This window comes from Nematolebias whitei, chromosome 15, assembly GCF_014905685.2.
Source record: "Nematolebias whitei isolate Nwh7 chromosome 15, NemWhi1, whole genome shotgun sequence".
Lineage (NCBI taxonomy): Eukaryota > Metazoa > Chordata > Actinopteri > Cyprinodontiformes > Rivulidae > Nematolebias > Nematolebias whitei.
This window is the reverse complement of record NC_056512.1, coordinates 23,141,338-23,162,542: the sequence shown is the minus strand read 5'-3', so window position 1 is coordinate 23,162,542 and position 21,205 is coordinate 23,141,338. Positions and strand designations below refer to the sequence as shown.

The 21,205-nt window shown below is 41.0% G+C and overlaps 2 protein-coding genes across 2 annotated transcripts; one reads left to right on the top strand and one right to left on the bottom strand.

The window, feature by feature from the left end:
• Positions 1–8,347: 8,347 nt before the first annotated feature.
• On the bottom strand, positions 8,348–10,587 carry LOC119422146 (serotonin N-acetyltransferase-like). Its single transcript, XM_037689500.1, has 4 exons — positions 10,555–10,587; positions 10,046–10,222; positions 9,792–9,946; positions 8,348–8,836 (listed from the first exon to the last, which is right to left on the bottom strand). Exons 2-4 carry the CDS (start codon positions 10,197–10,199, stop codon positions 8,468–8,470), a joined length of 678 nt encoding a protein of 225 aa, XP_037545428.1. The 5' UTR covers positions 10,200–10,222; positions 10,555–10,587; the 3' UTR covers positions 8,348–8,467.
• Positions 10,588–13,822: 3,235 nt separating this feature from the next.
• LOC119422145 (WW domain-binding protein 11) lies at positions 13,823–19,498 on the top strand. The gene is made up of 12 exons (XM_037689499.1): positions 13,823–13,991; positions 14,477–14,564; positions 14,704–14,735; positions 14,879–14,972; positions 15,108–15,304; positions 15,585–15,718; positions 15,822–15,988; positions 16,088–16,312; positions 17,941–18,066; positions 18,144–18,428; positions 18,516–18,701; positions 18,789–19,498. Exons 2-12 carry the CDS (start codon positions 14,501–14,503, stop codon positions 19,454–19,456), a joined length of 2,178 nt encoding a protein of 725 aa, XP_037545427.1. The 5' UTR covers positions 13,823–13,991; positions 14,477–14,500; the 3' UTR covers positions 19,457–19,498.
• The last annotated feature ends 1,707 nt before the right edge of the window (positions 19,499–21,205 follow it).

Genomic DNA, 21,205 nt, shown 5'->3' with positions numbered 1-21,205 from the left:
TTCTTATCTTCCCTGTCGTTTTGCATTACAGTAGTATTTATGGTCATTTGCGAGAAGCCTTAACAACACTGACTTCTGATGCAGGGCACCAGCAGCAGATCTATCAAAATAGTCTGCTGGAATAAGTGTTTAATGTAAAATTGAAAAAAAAAAACACTTGAAGACTGAAGTTCTTGCAGACATCAGTGCTACATTACATGTTTAGTTTAGTTAATGTAACACTATAGTGTAAGTTTGAAATTCTTAGCAAAATTCCCCAAGGCAGCATAAAAAGTGCTACAGCTAGCTGATGCTAAAGCTATGCTACTGCTATTTGCACTTTTGTATAGTCTGTTCATAAAATTCAGTATAAAAATATTATGAAAACTGAAAGCAATTTCATAATTTATAAAACATTCACATGAGCCCCTATTATTTTTTTGAGATTAGAGTTGCTTTAGTCCAGCAGTTTGGTCTTAGCTCCTCTTGGACTAGCCGTCAGCTTGTCGAGCTAATTGGCCTTTTCTTCCAACTGGCTGCTAATTAAAAAAGCTAAAACATTAATTGCACAAATATTGTTTTATATAATCCCACTTCAAATTTTTTTATTAGCATCAGATTTTTTGCTAAGATGTCGAATAACTTTTTAAAATTTAAATAAATGATATATCTCTGTGCACACTAAGCTATCTAAAACACCATTAGTGCACATGGTAGACCTCTTGAACTTCATCACACTGCAGTTGTCACTGTAAACACACCAGGTTCAGCCTATAGATCTGCTGGCAGACTGCAAAGTTCTGTTGTTAGTATCAATATGAAGGACGTCAGTGTCCGTGGTGCACTTCCAGGTAGAACTGGCTCCATATGACGGTAAACCATCTGTAACGGTCAGTACTTATGACAAGGTAAAAATCCTGTACTTGATGTACGCAGTGAGTAAACCGAGGCGAGTCACATGCTTAGAAACACTGGATTAAGGATACAGCTTAAACATGACTCACGTGCACGTAGTGTGTTAAGGTTAACCAGGACAAACTAACAGGGACTGCCCACACAAACACACACAGCAAAGATATCTATAGAAAAAATAATCCCACCTACTAAATTTACATGTAAAATGCTCGTTTTATTTAGAAATGTGATATTCGTGAAACAAATGTGTGTTTTTGTGACCGGCCCTGATGTTGGACTGTGCAGCCTTTGTGTTGGGTTGTCTGGTTGTCAGATTATTAATGACTGGACAGACTTTGTGGGATTACTGTCTGAAGGCTGAAGTGACTCCAGTCTGTATCCGAAGGGGCATTGAGCGATATAATCTGATGGGTCACCTCATATCAGGTAGAAGACAAGCAGAGCTTGATGTGTTTTGACACACTTCTCTTTTTTTCAGACAGTTTAGTGTCTGGAAAAAATAAATAATCTGATAGTGACGTATATGTGGTCTGCCTCCTCAGTAAAACGCTGGCTGAATAGCCCAGAGTGTGACAGCAGTGCATTCACCACACAGATGGCACTTTAGCTTTGATTGAACATAATTCCTGGCTGACGTATGTGATAATGAACTTCTTCTTTTGTTTTGCTTGGGTGTTGTTGTAATTTTCACCCAGCGCTGAACCTTTACAAGGAACATCTGTACTTTTGTTTCCATTCAGTAGCACCATGACTGATGATGACTGTGCTTCCTTGACTCGGCTGTTATTGTGCCAACATCATATGATTTTAAAAGCACTGATTCTGTCAGCTCTATTCTGGGTTCTCATTTTTTGTCAAGGAAAAAAAAATGTTGTCACCATAAATATGCACAAATCATTAAAAAAAATGCAACTAGCATTTTTAAATGAATACTTTCAGTTCAGATTGCTGAAAAAATAATACTACATCTTTAACTGTTCCCTTTTCAGGGATTGCCACAGTGAGTCATCCTCCTCCCTCTCACTCAGACAATAACCACTGAATTAGCAAGACTGGAAAAGTAACTGACTGAACTAGGCGCTTTATGGTCTGCATCTTGCTAGAGGCTATGCCTATAATGCTTACATGTCTGTCACACATCGTTAATGCCTTATGTGTTCTGCGGGGTTCTACACACAGCAACAGCTTTATGTACATTAAAAATGTTTTTTGTGCATTGTGAAAACAGAAGACAAGAGTTTTCTGTAATGAACCTGCCAACAACCCTGGTCGGGCATCAGTTACAGCAAAATGCAGACCCCTTTATCAGAACTTGGCTTTGCCAAGTTAAAAGTCAGTCATGAACTTTGAGCACCATTAATTAAAATATTTAGGTGAGTGTGTGGATATATTATAGTCTCCATCTTCTACCGCTTGTCGATAGTCGGGTCGCAGATGCAGGAGGTCCAGAAGAGAAATCCAGACATCTCTCTCCTCAGCAACACTTTCTAGCTCCTCCTGGGGGACTCTGGGGTCTTTCCAGGCTAGAGAAGATACACAATCCTTCCAGCAAGTTCTGGATTTTCCCTGGGGCTTCTTACCAGTGGGACGTCCCTGGAAAACAAATGGAGGTGCCTAGGAGGCATGCTAATCATATACCCAAGCCATCTTAACTGATTTCTTATGATGTGAAGGTGCAGCGAACCTTCGTCAAACTCTCCCCTGATGACAGAGTTTTTTCATTCAATCAATCCATTGAGCCTCGAGGACTCATTTACAAGAGAGACCTGATTTCAACGAAGAATAATGACAACAGTGGACAACAGCAACATAAAAGAGGCGTACAATTTTAAAATTTTGTTTGCTTGTTTTTTTTACAAATTAAAATAAAATGGCAACTAAAAGGACAATCAAAAGGAAAAAGTAGCGGAAAAAAACAGCTAGATTATAAGGCAGTGTAGAAAACTAAAAACAGGAAGAAGAAAGTGCTATGTGTTGTCATATGTTCCCATACAAAGATGAAATTGGCTCTCTGCATTTAACCCATCACACCTGGTGGGGCAGTGGGCAGCTATGTAGGCGCCTGGGGAGCAATTTGGGATTAGACACCACAAGATGTGCAATGACCAGAGATTGAGCCCAGGACCTTTGGGTCTCAGGTTGGCTGTCCTGCCACTACGTCATCTCAGCCCCTAGAACATGTCTGCATTGGTTCTTGCCATAGACTTAATAGATGTTTAAAGCCACTTAGAGAGGTCAAGGTCGAGAGCTTCAGATCTTTTTGCAAAATATTCCAGGAAACAGGAACAGAGTAGGAGAAGGCCCTTTTGTCTAGTTCAGTCCTCACTGAGGGAACACTGCAGGTAATAATGTCCTGGGAGCGCACGCTGTAGCTGCACTCACACAGAGACATGTAGGAGGAGATGTATGAAGGCAGCAGACCAAGAAGTGATTTAAAGATGAAAATGTACAAGTGAGAGAGTCTGCATGAAGTTAATGATGTCCAGTTAACCAGTGAATACAGGGTGCAGTGGTGGGTACGATAATCACAGCCAGTTCTGAATCTTAGTGCACCATGATAGACAGCATCCAACATCTGCAGGGTTCTTGTAGGAGCATTCATGTAAATAATGTCACCGTAATCAATGGAGGGAAGGAAAGTCACAGATACAAGGTGTTTCCTAACATTTAAGGTTAGACGGGATCTATTTTTGAAAAAGAAACCCAGTTTAATTTTTCGTTTCCTTACTAGGTTTTCCACATGAAGCAGTTCCTCACTGAGCAGCCACTTTATGAAGGAAGTCTAAAAAAGTTAAATCTGGTCCTCTGGACATTCAAAAAAACCCAAAACAAAGCAAAACAACAAAAAATGTAGAAACGTTTCGTCTCTCATTGAGCATGCATCAGGATATTTTATGAAGGAAGCTAATTTCGGCCACTTAAATCTGGAATCTTGGTTTTTTTGGTCATGATCCAAACCTCATGACCATAGGCGAGGATTGGAATGTAGTCAAACCAGTAATTCAAGATATTTGCCCTTCAACTCAACTCTGTCTTCACCACAACCAACCTCATTACTGAGAACGAGGCCCTAAATGCATTGATCCATCTCCTGCTCTATCCCCCTTGAACAAAATGCTCAGATATTTAAACTCAGTTTAATTTCACACTCAGCTGCAAACCACCTCTGTGCGCTCCACTCCATCACAGGACTCTCATCTTGAGCAAGCATGAAGGCAACAGTGGAAAGGAAAACCTCCCTAAAGAAACCTTTAGCAGAACCAGGCGAGTAAGCCTGCAGTCTGAGAGCAAGGTGCTCTGTTAGGCCATGGTCCTCTATTGGAAAAAGGTGGATTGCTCTCTTCAGGTCGAGGGTGAGGTTCTGCCTCAAGTGGAATATTTCAAGTATCTTAGGGTTTTGTTCACGAGTGAGGGAAGAATGGAGCGTGAGAGTGACAGACAGATTGATGCAGCGTCTGCAGTATTGCGGACTCTGTACCGGTCCGTTGTGGTGAAAAGGGAGCTGAGCAGTAAGGCAAAGCTCTCTGTTTACCAGTCAGTCTGTGTTCCTACCCTCACCTATGGTCATGAACCCTTAGTAGTGACCGAAAGAATGAGATCGTGAATAAAGGAGGTTGAAATGAGTTTCCTCTGCAGGGTAGCTAGACTCTCCTTTAGACAGGGTGAGAAGTTCAGTTATCCGGAAGAGACTCATAGTAGAACCGCTACTCCTCCACATTGAGAGGAGCCACTTGAGGTGGTTTGGGCCTCTGGTAAGGATGCTACCTGGGTGTCTCCCTAGGGAGGTGCTTCGGGCATGTCCGACTGGGAGGAGACCCCGAGGAAGACCCAGGACACACTGGAGAGACTATGTCTCTCGGTTGGCCTGGGAACAACTTACCAGAAGAGCTGGAAAAGGTGAAAGAGATGTCTGGGCCTCCCGGCTCAAGCTGCTGCTCCCGCGACTCGACTTCAGAACAAGTGGAAGATAGTGGATGGATAGATGGTCAGTTGACAGCTCTGCTCCTTTCTTTACCTGAGTGTCCAAGACAGGGGGCCACATGCAGTGGTGTAGTCTACATTTTTGTAATGAGCATACTGTGCTTAGAAACCAAAGTACACTGGCTAGTACAATGTAATCGTCAATTTATTTTGATTTTTAAGCGTAGGGAACATTTCCAAATTTCTCTGATGCTTGTATTTGAATAAATGAACTTTGTACAACAGTTGGCTTTGTATTAAAAACGTTATAGAATTAATAAAACAGTATCAAAGCAAAGCGCTGCATACCGATGGATTGTTACAGAAGCGTTTAACTGCCGTTTAAAGTATCGATGACACGCGCCTAATGATATATCATGTATCGTTGGGCATTTTTAAGTGGATATACTGAAATTTTTAAGCTTTTCTAGTGGGTATACTCAGTATACCAGAGTATTGCGTAGACTCCACCACTGGCCACATGTCTGATGACACAATTACAAAATCAGTCAAGGACCTTTGGCCTGATACCAAGTCCACTTACAGACCACCGTATACTCGAACAGTGTTCGTTATGGACAGCCCATGCCTACCACAGGTCCAATAACAGAACTTTGTTCGGGTTCAGATCAGGGAAGTTGTCCCACCCAGTCACCCCCTCCAGATAACTCCATCATTGTCCACATGGACATTGAAATCACTCAGTATATAGAACAAGGGAATCCCAGGACGGCACCACTCCAGGTCAACATTCAGAGTCTCCAGGAAGGCGGAATAATCTGAACTGCTGTTTGTTACATAAAGTAAATCCATTCCGCTGATTTCTTACCTTAAGCTGCTGTATTCATACCCATCTGCTCACAACACTCATGTTCATGCTGTTTAATACACCGTATTATATTATATTATTAGTGTTTAGTGTATATCTTAGATCCTTGTATACTGTTTCTTTTTATACTTTATATTTTTGCTATTTTTGGGTGTCACTGGGACCTTGAGTACACAATTTCGTTCCACCTCATGTACCACATGTGATGCGAATGACAATAAAGCCTCCTTGCACCTTGAACCTTGAAACCCAAACAGTCCTTCTTGTAGCCCGAAGCCGCAGAGAGGTAACCCTCTCGCTCACCAGGGAACACCGAGACATGTTTTCAAACCATTCCACTTTGGATAAAAACCGTTCAAATAATCATTAAAATATCCACGAGTGTCTTCAGTTACATCCTATAAGAAATAGATGGGTAAAAGAAACAAACGTTCACTTTGGAAGTTGATTTCCTTAAAAACATTTATCAGGGGAAAAACTATCATTTTTGATTAGAGCTAAAAGCTGCGAATACCAACAGACTTGAAAGCAACACGAGACCCACTCTGCAGAACACCCACCATTTTACAGCCCCACAAATTTTAATGTTAAGTTTTGACCTCGACATGTTTTGTTCGTGGGCATCCATGATAATTAAAGAATAACCGTGCACATGCTTTTGTTGTGCTTCTTTATGACTCTTCTATTGCATCTCGCTAAAGAATTAATACTTTTTGCATTTACTGCAGTAATTTTTGAGTGTACTCTCCAAGTTTGTCCTTCAGAGGACGGAGCAGCCGGCTGTGTAACATTCAAGGATTAAAATCTGAGTCAGTGCCTGAGTCCATATTAAAGCTGCACTGGTGTAAGACACTGCTACAAATAAACTAGAATCAAACAGAAAGCCTACAAATTGTTAAAGATATTAAAAGACCCTGGATTTCTTGAAGGAATGCAAATCACCTGCAGCTTTTTGACTTTCAGGACTGAGAGCATCTGATGTAGAGAAATGACAGAGTTGTAGTTGTTTAGCTCAAACCTTGAAAACAAGGATCTGTTAGCCCTTGGAGTATTCAGAATGACTGTCAGCTACAACCACGTCAAGTTTTAAACATCTCTCAAATTATCTGCAGAATAACTATATTAACGTTTCAGTTTTAATAAATTCTACCCTGTGGTTAATTAGATATTTTGCTAACAGATCAGGTTGACTTTGAAAGTAAAGGACAAAGATTTAAGCACAAACACAGACAATAAGGTGGTGATCAGTCTCAGCTACTACCACACCAATTTGTAGCTCCACATCTGTAAAACTGACTGAGCTTTAGCCATTGTATTGTTTTCTAAGGTTAATTGGTTGTGGTGGCCATCTTGAATTAGACTGTCCAAAAAGCAGCTGTAGACGTATAAATCTATCATTTTCTGATTGTTCAATGAAATCAGTCCTGTTATTCATGAGATATTTTGCTAACAATACAAAACAAACATGTACACAAAATTATTGTTTCCCTTTTTCCAGTGGCACCTCCAGAATTTATTTTAACGGGGGCCATGTGGGGGCCACTGAAAACCCTGGGGTGGCACAGCAAAACCAAAATGCCAGAACAGAATTTCAGATTTGTTACGTCACATACAGATTATTTAAAAATTACAGCAATAAGGTAGTTTGATAGTATGACAGTGGGAAATCACCTTCTGATATACATACATAACATTTAGATTTATTTTATGTACTGTTGATATTATTTATTGAGAAAATCACAATCACTATTCAGCTTATTGAAGCTTGTCCTTTCTTAAATTTGTATTTATATATATATAAAAAAACAAAACTTTTTGAGAACCTGCTTCCTGGTGTGGAGGACTTTGGTTTTAAATCAGTTGTCCTTAATCAAGGGGACAAGACTTTAAGTTTATAATTTTAAAGGTAAATATATTTGTGTTTTTAATTCCTAACTCATCAAAAACTGTTTTTTTTTTTTTATGTTTATGAGGTTTTAATAATCCTGAATAGCTAGAATAAATTAAGGATGCACACGAAGCACAAGCTTGGGACTCTAGATAAAACTGTCAGGCTCAGTGGGGGACAATGGGGTGGCCATCAATTCTTTAGAGGTGGCTGTCCCCCCCAACCACCCCTCTTGGTGGCACCCTGCCTTTTGCCTTCAGTATCATCTAAGGTAGAAGATCATCGTTAAATATTTTGTTTAAAAAAATTGACTGAAAAGAAGCAAATAAGGAGCACAACCTTCCATCTTTAAAAAAAAAAAGTATAAAACATTTTATTGACATTCTGTTACTGCAAAAGAAACAAACGCACACGAACATCGTTTACAAAGTCTGTCGTCGCAGTGGAAAATGTCTGAAACGTGCAGGCTTACATGCAGGTTTACATCAGGTCAGTGGATCTGCGGCGCGTTACCGAGCAGCTCTAAATCCTCAGACGTTTACGACAGCTAAAGCTCCTACCAAGGAGCTGAAGGAGCTGGTGCTGAGCGGCTAACCCCTGATGACGGCTGACGTCAGCTCACGCTGTGTGGAAAGCACGGGAAGGTGTTAAGCAGGAAACAGCTTACTGTGCAGCCAGAGGTCTAAATGCAACATGAAGCTCAAATTAAGAGTTCAACTCGTCACTTTCTATTTCTTATACAAGATTACACAGAAAACACTTGACAGCACGGGCTATTAGTCTTGTTTACTGAGCAACAGGGTTCAATAAAAGTCCAATAAATGAGCAAATAAAGCAGTCACTGACAACTTTCTGTCTGACAGGTTCAACACGAGGTGCGTGGGGTTTTAAAGAAGTCATACGTCGACTTGCTCATCAGTCTTTGTGAGCGGCAGGGTCAGGGGATGCTGCGGGAACCGGATGGCCTCGCTGTTGCGGCGCATGTAGGCGTGGCCGTTGATGGGGTAACACATCTCAGTGAAGGTGAGGTTGGCCACGGTGATGGCGCAGCGGCCCAGCACCTTAAAGCCCGACTTGCGGTAGAAGGGAATGAGGAAGTCCTCGCACATGAGCACGGCCCGGCGCACGTTGGGCAGGCAGCGGAGGTACTGCAGGTAGCGCCACATCAGGATGGGGCCCTTGCCCTGCTGCCTGAATGTGCGGTGGACGGCCAGGATGTGGATGTGGACGGTGGAGCCGCGGGGCTTGTGGAGGGTCAGCGCTTCCTGAGCAGCGTGGAAAAGACAAAGAGGGATTTGAACATTTTAGTTGTGGACTTGAAAATATTTTGAACAACGAATGTCGCTGCAGCTCCGTACTGACGGAAGCTCCGTCAGCTTTCTCCTAAGAGAACCGAAACCAAAGTGGTGACGCTACAGCCATGGCGTCACCATGGCAACCACACACCTGCGTCTCTGAAGCTACAGAGAGACAAACAAGAAGGCAGAGTGGAAACTAAGCCTAAAGAAAACAGCCACTGTTAAACAAAAAGTATCAGCTCTGTTGGAAAAATTTCTGACCCGAGTTTTATGTTGGAAAACTGACAAATTAAAGTGACCCTTCAAATTAAAAGTCTGGGCTTAAATATAGTTTGGATGTTTGCAACGTGCACTCCGAGGGGATGTGAAAAATAAAAAATAAACTATAGGTTCTATAGCAGTGAGAGACACACTGGAGCAAGAAGACAAAAATGTCTATGGTTGATGCACAAACACTTTGAACAGTTTAACAGCTCAAACAAGAGAATGGGTGACATCAACACGCTGTAGGTTGCATATGCAGTGGAAAAAATGTATAAAAAAGCTGAAAATTAAACTTTGATTATATAAAAACTACGACAGATATTCAAATGCCATTTTAGTTACATAAAGTCACAGTTTTTGTGACCCGTTTAAACTCTGAATGATGTTATAGTGTGAAATCTGTCTGAGCTGTAGAGCTCCGAAGAGTTTCTTCAAAATCTTATTGTTGACTTTGGGAAAATTGTTTGCTGTTTTTAGATAAAATTGATATATAATATACAATGTAAAGCTCAGAGCACACTGTTCCTGTTTATGATGCTTAGATGAGTTGTAAAGCTGTGGGAGAAGAATCAAATAAAGAAAATGTGACATTAATAATACAGAAGCTTCAATGGGCGTGGGTTGGGACACTTAGTTAGAAGAGAGTGGGGGTTCTCACCGTGGTCAGCCTGTCCTGGTCCCAGAGAGACCCGATGATGAAAGCCACCAGTCGGCCCTCCTCGATCCAGCCCATGGAGAGCTCCGGACACAGCGTGAGGAAGTGTCGCACCTCGTCCAGGTGGAGGGGACACTCCCCTGACACCGAGATGAAAGCTGGAACAGACGAGAGGAGCAGAAGGAGAACTCTCACCTGCACCTTCTGCTTCAGAGCGGGCCTGCCTCAGGCTGTGACCTCTGACCCGCCTCACTTACCTTCCCTCTCGATTTCAAACACGCTGATGGCATCCTGCGTGTTGAGCGGCCGCACCTCGCTTGCGGGAAGCGTGTGTCTCCGCTGGATCCCGGGCGAAACTGAAGGCGAAGTCTGCATTGGTTTGATGAAAGGCTGTGAGCCCACGACAGACATCACACGACACTTTTCTCTTTCCCCTAAGACAGGGGAGAACAGGACGGATCTGTGTGAGTATTTATGGGGCAGTTCTGACTCACGGGCTCATTTGCATTAGATTTTTTTATGATATGAATGAAACCAGTCTCTGTGTAGAGCCCTGCAATTATCAGTGACTGGTTCTGATCACTAAAACCAACAAAAAGGATGATAATTATCTAAAACCATCAACAACTCTGCCTATTTATAGCAGCTTTGTGGCAAAGCGTTTGATTACTATAATTTAACCCCTCGCATTGAGAACAGCATTGTCTTCAAACATGTGGAGATAAAACAAACATGACCTCAGAATAAGGAGAGAGCAGACACTCACCACAGAGATGGACAGGCCTCGGTGAAGGTTCAACTCTGCGTCTCTCCTGCGCCCCGTCGGTCTTCAATAGGGACTGATTATTACTATGAGTCACATGAGAAAGGATTTAAGTTGTTTCCATAACTAGTCTCATCAGACACTTTATCTCCTGTCTGACTAGAGCTCACGCTCACTTCCTGTCCAAGGTGGCCCAGAGAAAGTTAATCCAATTTTAACGTGGTACTCCGGACAACAGCTTCACTCGGGAAGCTCCTTTCAAAGAAACCAAGTGGTTTTATTTCTGTCATGTATTGATTTGACAAATAGATCATTTTATTTGGCCAGCAAAAGACAAAAAAATATACATAAATGAATAAAAATCAACAACATATGTTCAAAAAATTCCCAAAGATGGCTGGTTTAGTGTCCCCCATAGGGAGAGGACTTGGAAATACCCCCCATCCGTCTATCTGTCTGTCTTGTGATCATGAAAACTTGAAAAAAAAAAAAAAAGTTGAGGTATTTTCATTTTGGTGTGTAGCAACAAAAGGTAAGAAAGGTTACTACCAAAAATTGGGTTGGCACGTCAAAATCAAAGATGGCTACCACCATATAACCAACCAGAATCATCTGAGGAAACTATGCTTTCTAGGTTTTTTTTATTTAATTTTTTGCTTAAAAGTTTAGTTTACTTAAATGAGTTGGGGTGGCTGAAGGTTGATTTACGGTGGCCAAGGCCACCATTGACCACCCACTGGCTCCGTCATTGAAGCTGGTGGTGGATAAAATCGCTCCCTCAACTCGCCTGTCGCTCTGAGCTGCCTAAAAAAACAAAAACAAACAACAACAACAAAAACCCATTTGTTCTTATACACAGTGCAACTTGTACCCTCTTGAATATCTTGCAACAAAAACATTAACGTTCAATTCCCTGTTTATTTCCAGTCCAGAAAAACACTCATTTTGAAAGTTACAAACATCCACTATTCAAATTCCTCAGTGATGAGGGACATCAATGGTTCATTATTGGTAATCAGCCAACAGCTGCTCGTCTGAGGTCATGTCTCTTCAGTAGGAGATCCAACATGGAGGCTCTGGATCAGGGGTGGGCAATTATTTTTTCCATGGGGCCACATGAGAAACAACAAATATTGTGGAGGGCTGGCACAAATGACTTTTTCATTCAACCTTTATTTAGACAGGTAAATCCCATTGAGCCTCGAGGACTCATTTACAAGAGATACCTGATTTCAAGTTAACTCAATACTGCATAATAATAGTATTTCATTATTAAAAGAAGTACATAGCACTGTTTTAACAAGCTGGTAAGAGTATTTGTTATGATTAAGCAACGAAAAAGCGAGGTTTCCTTACAAAAAATGTCATTTTTTTCAATTAAATTTCCCAGTACAATGGTAAACTGTTAACATTTTTACCATTTGTGACATTATATTAATGATCATTTTCAGTCACATTCACCCCAAAACTCATTTTGAGTTTTATATACTGCTGGAAAAAGTTCTTATCTTTCTAAATATATCACAATATTGTCTTTGTACGCCAAATATGAAACATCATATAATAGTGATCGTCACTGAACTGTGATTTCGAGTCCCGGTTCTTTACGTGCCTACATTTGTAGTCTAAACATCTCATTTGGTGTTTTTCAGTTCTTTTTTCTTGTTTAGTGAGAGAAGTTTAGTCTCTGTTGGGCTTTAACGGAAATGTTAAAGTCAGGTTGAAGGTCTGAGGTGGAGATGTGAAGCAAAGCTGACATCATCAGTGAGAGAGGATCTATATCTGGATTTGGTTAACTTCATTTGTTTACATATGTATTTTGTAATTCCCCTTACGGGGGCCGGTCAGAGTCAACCAAAGGGCCGTATGTGGCCCTGGGGCTGTACAATGCCCAGGTCTGCTCTGGATGGATTGTGTTCACACCACCTTTGTGATCAGATAAAAAGGGGTCCAGACCACCTCCCAAAGTTAGGGTTAGGGTATTTTTCTGAAGCCTGTCACATCTGCGGTTACCGTTGTCCCAATGCAATCAGATCACTGCAGATGGATCTCAGGTGTGAACAGGACCAAAATGTACCTGATGATGTCACCACATCTGTGTTTGTATGCCCATCCGTTTTAAAACATTTGATTGACTTTCATTCATTTCAGTTTGATATTTGGATTAATTAAATTCATTCAAGTAAACAATACAGATCTGTTATATAAAAAAGTTCAACTTAGAACTTAAAAAAAGACAAACACGTTTTTCTTACTTTGTGTTGTTGATAAAACACCCCAGTAAAATGTATCTTAGAGAAAGAGACGTGAGGATATGAAGAGAGCAAAATGTCACCTGTTTTACTTCTGTTTAGTTCTGGACCAACAGTTTGGTGCTGCGTTTGGCTCAACCAATGCTTGAACTTGACGAAAACCACATCTATAGATCTGTTGTCTGAACTATTACTAGTACTGTTAACTATTACTAATATTACTGGCTGAGTTAGAGAAAATATGCAGATGAAGTTTTGATGTATTGTTCTATCCATTCTGCAGGATGACATAATTAAACTTATAACAGACCTGGACAGATTTTAGTTGTTAAACATGTGTAAGAAACTTCTGCATAATATATCCACTTTATGTGGTCAATTACAACAGTCTATAATCAATAAATGAATTTCCATTAAACAATCTGCTGGATTAGCTAAATGTCTGACTAACTGCACTGCTAGAACTGTGAAAATACAGCTGCTCAGTCAGAATATAAATGTACTGATGCATGTTTGGATAAAATAAAATTATAATCAGTATTCTGTAAACAGTAATAAATATCTCACGTGTGACTTTGATTACATATTAGATTATTAAAATTATTTGATTTTTCCATACTGATATAAAACAGTGTAAAAAGCCAAAAGGTTGTAAACAGCTGGGTAAAGATACAGCATTTGCTGTTTTCAAATGTTACAAATGTTTCTCTCAGAAAAACAACAACGTAGTGTTTTACAATTGTGCCTAAACTAGTAAAAGATCATTTTTCTGAGATGAGGCCTCCAGGAGTAGTTTCACAGTCCAACCGCTAGAGGGCAGAACATCGCAGAACCAAGACGAAACTGATACAACATATTTTTTGTGTACTGTACATATTTACAGAACACACGTTATTTGTAAAATTACATATACCAATGCTGACAATATCTGTGCATATATGTGTATAATCCATTACTATGGAGAAGGAAATTAATATTTTTATTTCTTCTTACGCGTTTTGATGACGTCAGATTCAGTTCCGCTCGCTGTAGCAAACATGGCGGATGGCTAACAATTTTAATGTTTGCATTCAGGATAGGGTTTTCCGATTCTGGACAGGAAAAATACATGTTTATTTTTCTATGTGCACCCATAGAACAATAGAATTGGATAAATTTTGTTTCCATTGACAGTTTTTTAAAAATAAGGTAAGAATCTTCATTACTGCATTTTTGACGCTAACGCGGTACTAGCTACAAGTGTATGCCTGCATTGGATAGCTCGCCAACAATTTACAACTCCGAAACTTTAAGGTCGATGTTTTGTGTAGGATATTATATTGTTATAATAAATATCAAACTCAGGGCCCAACTGCACTGAGTCGTGTTAGACTGATTTATTCTGGTTAGAGTTGCGTTGTGATGTTAGCTCAGTGGCTAACTGTTGTTAGCATTCGTTAAAACGTGCGTTCTGCACCATATCATTTCTCTTTTGCTTTATTTTAAAATAAAACAATTGTTTTATAACACAATTCTACACGGAACGCCAAAAACTTGATATTTTTGGGAAACTATTGGCTAAAATAGTTTTTGTGAATTAAATTTTAGTCTTGAGAACCCGATTTGATAACACTTGAAGTGTTTAACCTCGTGCCATTTTATCAGTCATGACTGAGATTTTTGATACTTCACAGGGGTGAAGGACACAAACCGCAAGAATGGGGCGACGCTCAACCTCCTCCACCAAGAGTGGAAAATTCATGAACCCCACTGACCAGGCCAGTAAGTATCAGCCTTTCAGAAGTGGAGCTTCTTTTTTGGCTCTTACTTGTTTGATCACTTCTGAAGAATCATCCCTTCATTGTTTGTCAAATATAAAATCCATAACAGTGTTTTTGTTTATTGCCCATCTACCTCACAGGAAAGGAGGCCAGGAAAAGGGAGCTAAAAAAGGTACTTTTGGTCTAAAATCACAATATGTTAATGTCCTGATGCATGCTCAATAACAACCAACAATTAACAAATATGTTAATAAATATAGAAGTATTCATATTGTGTTTCTGACATTTTGCTTCATGTGTTGTCACCTTTGCTAGAACAAGAAGCAGAGGATGATGGTGAGAGCAGCTGTGCTGAAGATGAAGGATCCCAGACAAATCATCAGAGACATGGAGAAGCTGGATGAGATGGGTGAGGGCGTGGAAGTTATGCTTTTCATTTTTTTAATTGTTTCAGGTCTTTTCAACCCTCCTAATAAGTGTCTTTAATTTTTAATACAAATTTAGTTGTTTTTCAAAATAAAACCATGCACTACCTTTTCAACAGAGTTCAACCCAGTTCAGCAGCCTTTGCTGAATGAGAAGGTATTGAGGGATAAGAGGAAGAAATTACGAGAGACGTTTGAACGCATTATCCGGCTGTACGAGAGGGAGAATCCTGATACATACAAGGATCTGCGCAAACTGGAGCTCGAATACGAGACCAAACGAGGACAGCTGGCGCTTTATTTTGACTCCGTGAAGGTAAAGTTTTTGTCTAGTGACTGGATACACAAGCAAGTTTGTATTCAACATATTCCAAGTTGTATTGACTTGTTACTATTAGAATAAATGATGAGTATTTTTTAATCATTTTGTTAGTGATTAGAAACAGTTTTATAAAATTTGGGAAGTCCGCTTTTTTTAAAAGAACTTTGTTGTAGCTATGACTAGATTTATTATTTATTAAATTTTTAAGCTACATAATTTAGTTCTTGTGTCTTTTCCTGCTCACTTTTAATATTTGGTAAATGCTCTTTTTCAGAATGCAGAGTCAGTGGAGGTTGATAGCATCCCGTTACCCGACATGCCTCACGCCCCATCCAACATTCACATCCAAGATATTCCGTTACCAGGAGCTCAGCCTCCGTCTATACTGAAGAAGACCTCTTTGTTTGGGTAGATTTAGTTTGTTCAAGAATTCTGCACATCAAATTTATTAAACAAGACTGCAGTCTGTTACTTTTCTACAGAAGTAATATTATTTTTGTTTATATTTTAGCAAAGGAGCTCTGTCATCATCTTCTGGAGTGGGGTTTGGAAAAGTACTATGCATGCCACGTTTACCTCCAGGGAAAAAGCCTCCAGGACCCCCACCAGGACCCCCACCTCCACAAGTCCTGGCGCTGTATGGCATTCCTTCTCGACAGTCTTATGGCTCTGAAGCAGGTAACTGCAGACTGATAATTTAATATCATAAACAAACATCTCATTATTTCACCTTCTTACATTTCTACTTATTGCCTTCTGATTTTATTTTCTGAACAGAGCCTTCCATTCCTGGACTGGACAGGGAGCATACCATAGATTTGGGAAGAGAGGACAGCAGCAGTGAAAGCGACAGGGATCGGGATGACATGGACGACAACAGCGACTCTGAAGACGACAGCGAAGAAGAAAGAGACGAAGGAGCAGATGGTGACCAGAGAGGACGTGCGGACCGGCCGGGCGATGACAGAGATGAGGACAGGGACAGAAGTGAAAGACATGCTGGTCAGTGCTGCTTCGTGTTTGTGCCCAGCCTTTTAACTTTAAATGTCAATTCCAGACCTTTTCCCTAAATACTGCTCATAAATTTGTCCCCTGTACTTATATCGGTTCACAAAATGTGTAAATCAGTTTTTGTGTTTGTTTTGCAATTATGTTTTAAATGATTTTATCTTCATAAAATCCCACCTCCACAAAGCACTGATTTCGAATCATGCACACCTACAGCTGATGTACCTAGGTCCCAGGCAACCGATCAGACTTACTTTGTGTTCTTTTGTCTGTTTTTGTGTTTCTTCTTCTGTATTCTCATGTTTTTAAACTATTTTGGCTTATTATGGTGTAATATAGCTGCAGCAAAACGTCTGAGCCATACATGAGAACATGAGTCACTTGGCTTCTGCTTTATATGCATTACTGCTGAGCATTGTCAGATGGAGACATTTCTCTTTCTGCTGCTGCAGTTAGAAATGTGTTGTACCTGTTAAGCATTGTACGGGTCACAGAGAGACTAAAAAATAAAAGTACTTAAGGTTGCAAGGATACGTGCAGCGGATACAGGGTTGTATGCATGCCGGTACCCTGCTGGCAGGAAACACTTGTGTTGTGCAAATTACAGATGCAAAGGATGAGGTGAGGTTACATCTTGGCAAAATAAATCTTAATCAGCCTCCCACAAAAACAATAATCAAATGTAGAACTGGAGACATGAATATAAATGAATTTGTTCCAATTTAGGTTCTGAAAACAAACATCATCCTGGTCATCATTTAGTTCATCTCCATCAGCGTCCATCTTGTTTTTAAGACGGTCAGAGTCAAACTGACTCAAACAAAGTCAAACTCCACGTGAATCAATCTGTGGCTTTGTTTGATCTGCATCATATTTAGTTGCATCCTTCAGGGAAGAAGTCTGAGACTCGATGAAATAGATGAAGAATCTAAATTGGACTGTTGATTTGCCCACATTGTGTTTCCTACTGACAGCTGATCAGGGAGACGTAGTGTCATCAGTTACATGAATACACCTAATGCTTATTATTCACTTTTAAAATGTTGTATTTTTGTAAAATCCTGAAGTGACAATAATTCAATTCAGTTTATTTATATAGCGCCAAGTCACAACAGAAGTCATCTCACGGCACTGAATAGGAACATTCATATACATTATAAAAGACAATTAGTAAAAGTTTTCTATCTAAGGAAGCAGCAGATTGAGTTGAATCTTCACTTAGTCACGGTCTCCCATCCTGAGCAAGCACAAAGGCGACAGTAGAAAGGAATAACTCCCTTTTGACAGGAAGAACCCTCCAGCAGAACCAGGATCAGGATGAGCGTCCATCTGCTCCAGCTGGCTGGGTTTGAGAGGACAGGAAGGAGAAATAGACAAACACAGAATGACATTTCATTACTCAGCAGTGGTTTTTATCATTGTGCAGTTGTTGGTGAAAAGAAACGGACCTCTGGACGGTACCTTTAAGTTGCTACTGGTTTTTGCTTCAAGATAAATAGTATTTTAGGACAAAACTATTGTGTTATATTATCTATTCAGCAGCATGAAGAAGCTCGTAAAACGCAGTAACATCAGTTTTTTTTCTCTACTATATTAAATGTATTGATTTGTGTGTGTTGTAGGTCGCAGTGTACGTTTTGCAGATATGCCATCGGATGATTCTCATGACGCAAAAAAGAAGAAAACCAGAGTGGTGAAGAAGGCCAAGGCCATTACTCCCCTGCAGGCTATGATGTTACGGATGGCAGGTGCGTCATGTGACTGCAGTTACTACAGCTGTTACTCCTGATGGGCCTTTCATTTATTTATTTATTCTTCTCTTCAGGTCAGTCAATTCCTGATGATGAGGAAGACGAAGAAGAGGGAGAGGAAGCGTTCACAGATGAATCGGACGTTTCTGACACCGAGGACAGGGGCCCGCCAGGGGACACTCAGACCCAAGTAATGGCCCCTCCGCACATGCCCCCTCCTGCTGCGGCTGTGGGACAGCAAGGACCTCCACCTTTGCAAGGGCCACCAATGACTGGGCCCCCTCCTCTGGGGCCACCGCCAGCTCCTCCCATGAGACCTCCTGGTCCTCCCTCTGGCCCTCCTCCTGGCCCCCCACCAGGTTAGTTTTATTTATTAGAAGAAATGTAAGTCTTCCTGTCAGGAACAGGTTATTGGTCAGGCCTGAAGCTGTCCATCGTGTGTTTAGGTGCTCCTCCATTTTTGAGGCCGCCTGGTATGCCCGGAGGAATTAGAGGCCCAATGCCACGTCTTCTGCCCCCTGGTCCTCCACCAGGTCGTCCTCCTGGTCCTCCACCGGGCCCACCTCCTGGTCTTCCACCAGGCCCTCCACCACGTGGGCCCCCTCCCAGACTACCACCTCCAGCACCACCAGGTGGGTAAATTGTTAGAGTATATCATGATGCTTTTGAGGAGCCAGCGTACATTTTCTAAATGTTCATCACTTTGTGGCTCCATTCAGGTATGCCACCTCCTCCCCCAAGAGCAGGAGGACCCCCTCGCCCTCTTGGCCCACCACTCTCCATGTTTCCCCCTCCTCTCAACGCCAATGTGCTCAGTGCACCTCCCAACATTGTTCAGAGACAAAAGGGCCCAGGATCCAGCCAGGACGGTTCACAGTCCAACATGCCGCCCCCTGCCATGCCCATGCGACCGGGGGTCATGCAGATGCCCCCTCCACCTGGGACAGCAGCTGCAGGCTCAAATCCCAGTGGCCACCACGTAGCCACCATTGAAAAACGCGCCAACATCACTTCGGTCGCAGCTGCTGGAGGCAGCCTGGCAGCAGGCGCCGGCTCTGCAGGAGCCACCATCTCAGCCAAACCTCAGATCATCAATCCCAAGACGGAGGTGACCCGCTTCGTGCCCACGGCCCTGAGGGTGCGCAGGGACAAGAGTGGAGCCATGCCGGGAGCAGCGCTGGGGCCACTGGACAAAACAGGGGCTGGTGCTGGAGGACGGAGGGGGGGTGAAGGTGTTGGAGGAGCCCAGTGGCAGAAACAACAAGCAGCAGCAGCTTCAATGGGACTGGCCAACCCATCCCAAGTGGGTGCTGTGTCTCAGCCCAGCATGAAGACTAAAGACCAGGTTTATGAAGCCTTTATGAGGGAGATGGAAGGACTGCTCTGAAACTCAGTAAATGTTGTTCCATAGAGATTTTTTTGTTATAAAAGTAGCTGTGTTCAGAGTACTGTGTAAGATTACTGTCTTTGTGGGAAAAAAGAGACTGATATCCTCTTCACGGTAACTGACCATCTGTATTTACATTTATTAGATCTGAACTGGTTGTTTCGTTTTTTTCCCCTCAAAGCAACTGAACACTCAGTACAGTTTTCATTTTCACAGGTATGTTTTTTTAACTCTATATTTTTGTGTGTGCTTTCAGCCAGTTTGGAGTCATTTGGTCATAAAAAGCAGTTTTTGTATAATTAGTTTTTATTTTATCTTTGATCATCAAAATAACAAAAAGTTAAACTGTTTGTCCAACAGTGACAAAATCCATGTCTGAAACTGAACTACAGTTAAATAAATATTTTAAATTGATTATAATGTCTTTTCAATTATGTGGGTCAGCTGACGGCAACACATTAACAACTAGAGAAAGTGCATTTTCTGCAAAAATGCAGTGATGCTGAATGATTTTGCTGAAAGCTCCTAAACAAGCTAAAGCTTCTCTGATGCACTAGTTGTAGCTCAAATGTAAAAAGAAAATGGTGAAATTAGCACAAAAAAGACTGAAGTTATAAAAAAAAAAAAGTAGCTGCCAAATAAAAGGCTCAAAATGGCAAAAAGCTAGAAATGGCAGAAGTGCTAAAATTTGGAGAATAAAAAGCTGAAAGGATTGTAAAAAGTAAATTGTCAGAAAGGGAAAAAGACAAAAAGCTGAAATTAGAAGAAAACGCAGTATAATGGCTAAATATAGCAGAAAATCAGCTGAAACAAGCACTAGAAGCTGAAATTTGCACGAAAGGCCGAAAGAACACGAATAACAAATAAGCAGAAAGATCCTTCAAAGACTACACAAACCTGAAAAGTAGAAGTTTGAAATTTTGCAGACAAAACAGCTGTAGTCGAGAAAACAGAAAAAACACTGAAATTTGCCAAAAGAAGGGAAAAAGTAGCTTAAAAGGCAGAAAGAAGAACAAAAGCTGAAATTGGTAGAAAGAAGCTAAAAAGAGCCAGAAAAAGTAAAAGAAAAAAGTTGAAATGAGCAGAAATAAGCTAAAAGGAGCTGAAGGAAGCTGAAAGTAGCTGAAAAAGGTTGAACCAGAATCAAATTTAAAATGAGCAGTAAAAGTTTTCAACAACACAAAAGGTTTGAAGAACATCAGAGAGCTCCAGTCATTTTCAACCCGTCGTAAGCTCAGAGGTGACAGGGCTTTCTCTGTTGCAGGTCCACGACTGTGGAATGAGTTGCCACTGAGTGTCCGGCAGGCTCTCACACTCTCAGTCTTTAAGTCTCGCTTGAAGACCCACTTCTATTCTCTTGCCTTTAACACGGTGTGATTTGTTTTGGTCCTGTCTGTTCTCTACACTGTTGGCCATTTTAGTTAGCTTCTGCTGCTATTTGTATCTGTATTTTTATTTTATGTTTTCCTGACACTGTGCATGTTTGTTTTCTTTTGTACAGCACTTTGGTTGGCCTTTTTGCTGTTTTAAGTGCTCTATAAATAAATTGGTATGGTACGGTATGGTATTTTCAGTGAGATGGATGAAAAAGCTAAATGCGTATTTCAAAAAGTAAAAACTGCACAAATTCTACCACGTCATAGCAGGAATGACATGAAGGAGCTGAACTTTTTGATACAAGAGTTGTTGAAATGGCACAAACATTGTCTCCAGCTACAAGTGTACACCTGAATGACAACCTCAGCTGGA

Excerpts from the sequence above, each read along its gene's own strand:
- LOC119422146 (XM_037689500.1), bottom strand. The coding sequence starts at position 10,199 with ATGTCTGTCGTGGGCTCACAGCCTTTCATCAAACCAATGCAGACTTCG. Across the intron at positions 9,947-10,045 it reads GTTTGAAATCGAGAGGGAAG|CTTTCATCTCGGTGTCAGGG; the intron begins GTAAGTGAGGCG and ends CGTCTGTTCCAG. Across the intron at positions 8,837-9,791 it reads ACCAGGACAGGCTGACCACG|GAAGCGCTGACCCTCCACAA; the intron begins GTGAGAACCCCC and ends CACGCTGCTCAG.
- LOC119422145 (XM_037689499.1), top strand. The coding sequence starts at position 14,501 with ATGGGGCGACGCTCAACCTCCTCCACCAAGAGTGGAAAATTCATGAAC. Across the intron at positions 14,736-14,878 it reads GGAAAAGGGAGCTAAAAAAG|AACAAGAAGCAGAGGATGAT; the intron begins GTACTTTTGGTC and ends CACCTTTGCTAG. Across the intron at positions 14,973-15,107 it reads GGAGAAGCTGGATGAGATGG|AGTTCAACCCAGTTCAGCAG; the intron begins GTGAGGGCGTGG and ends CCTTTTCAACAG.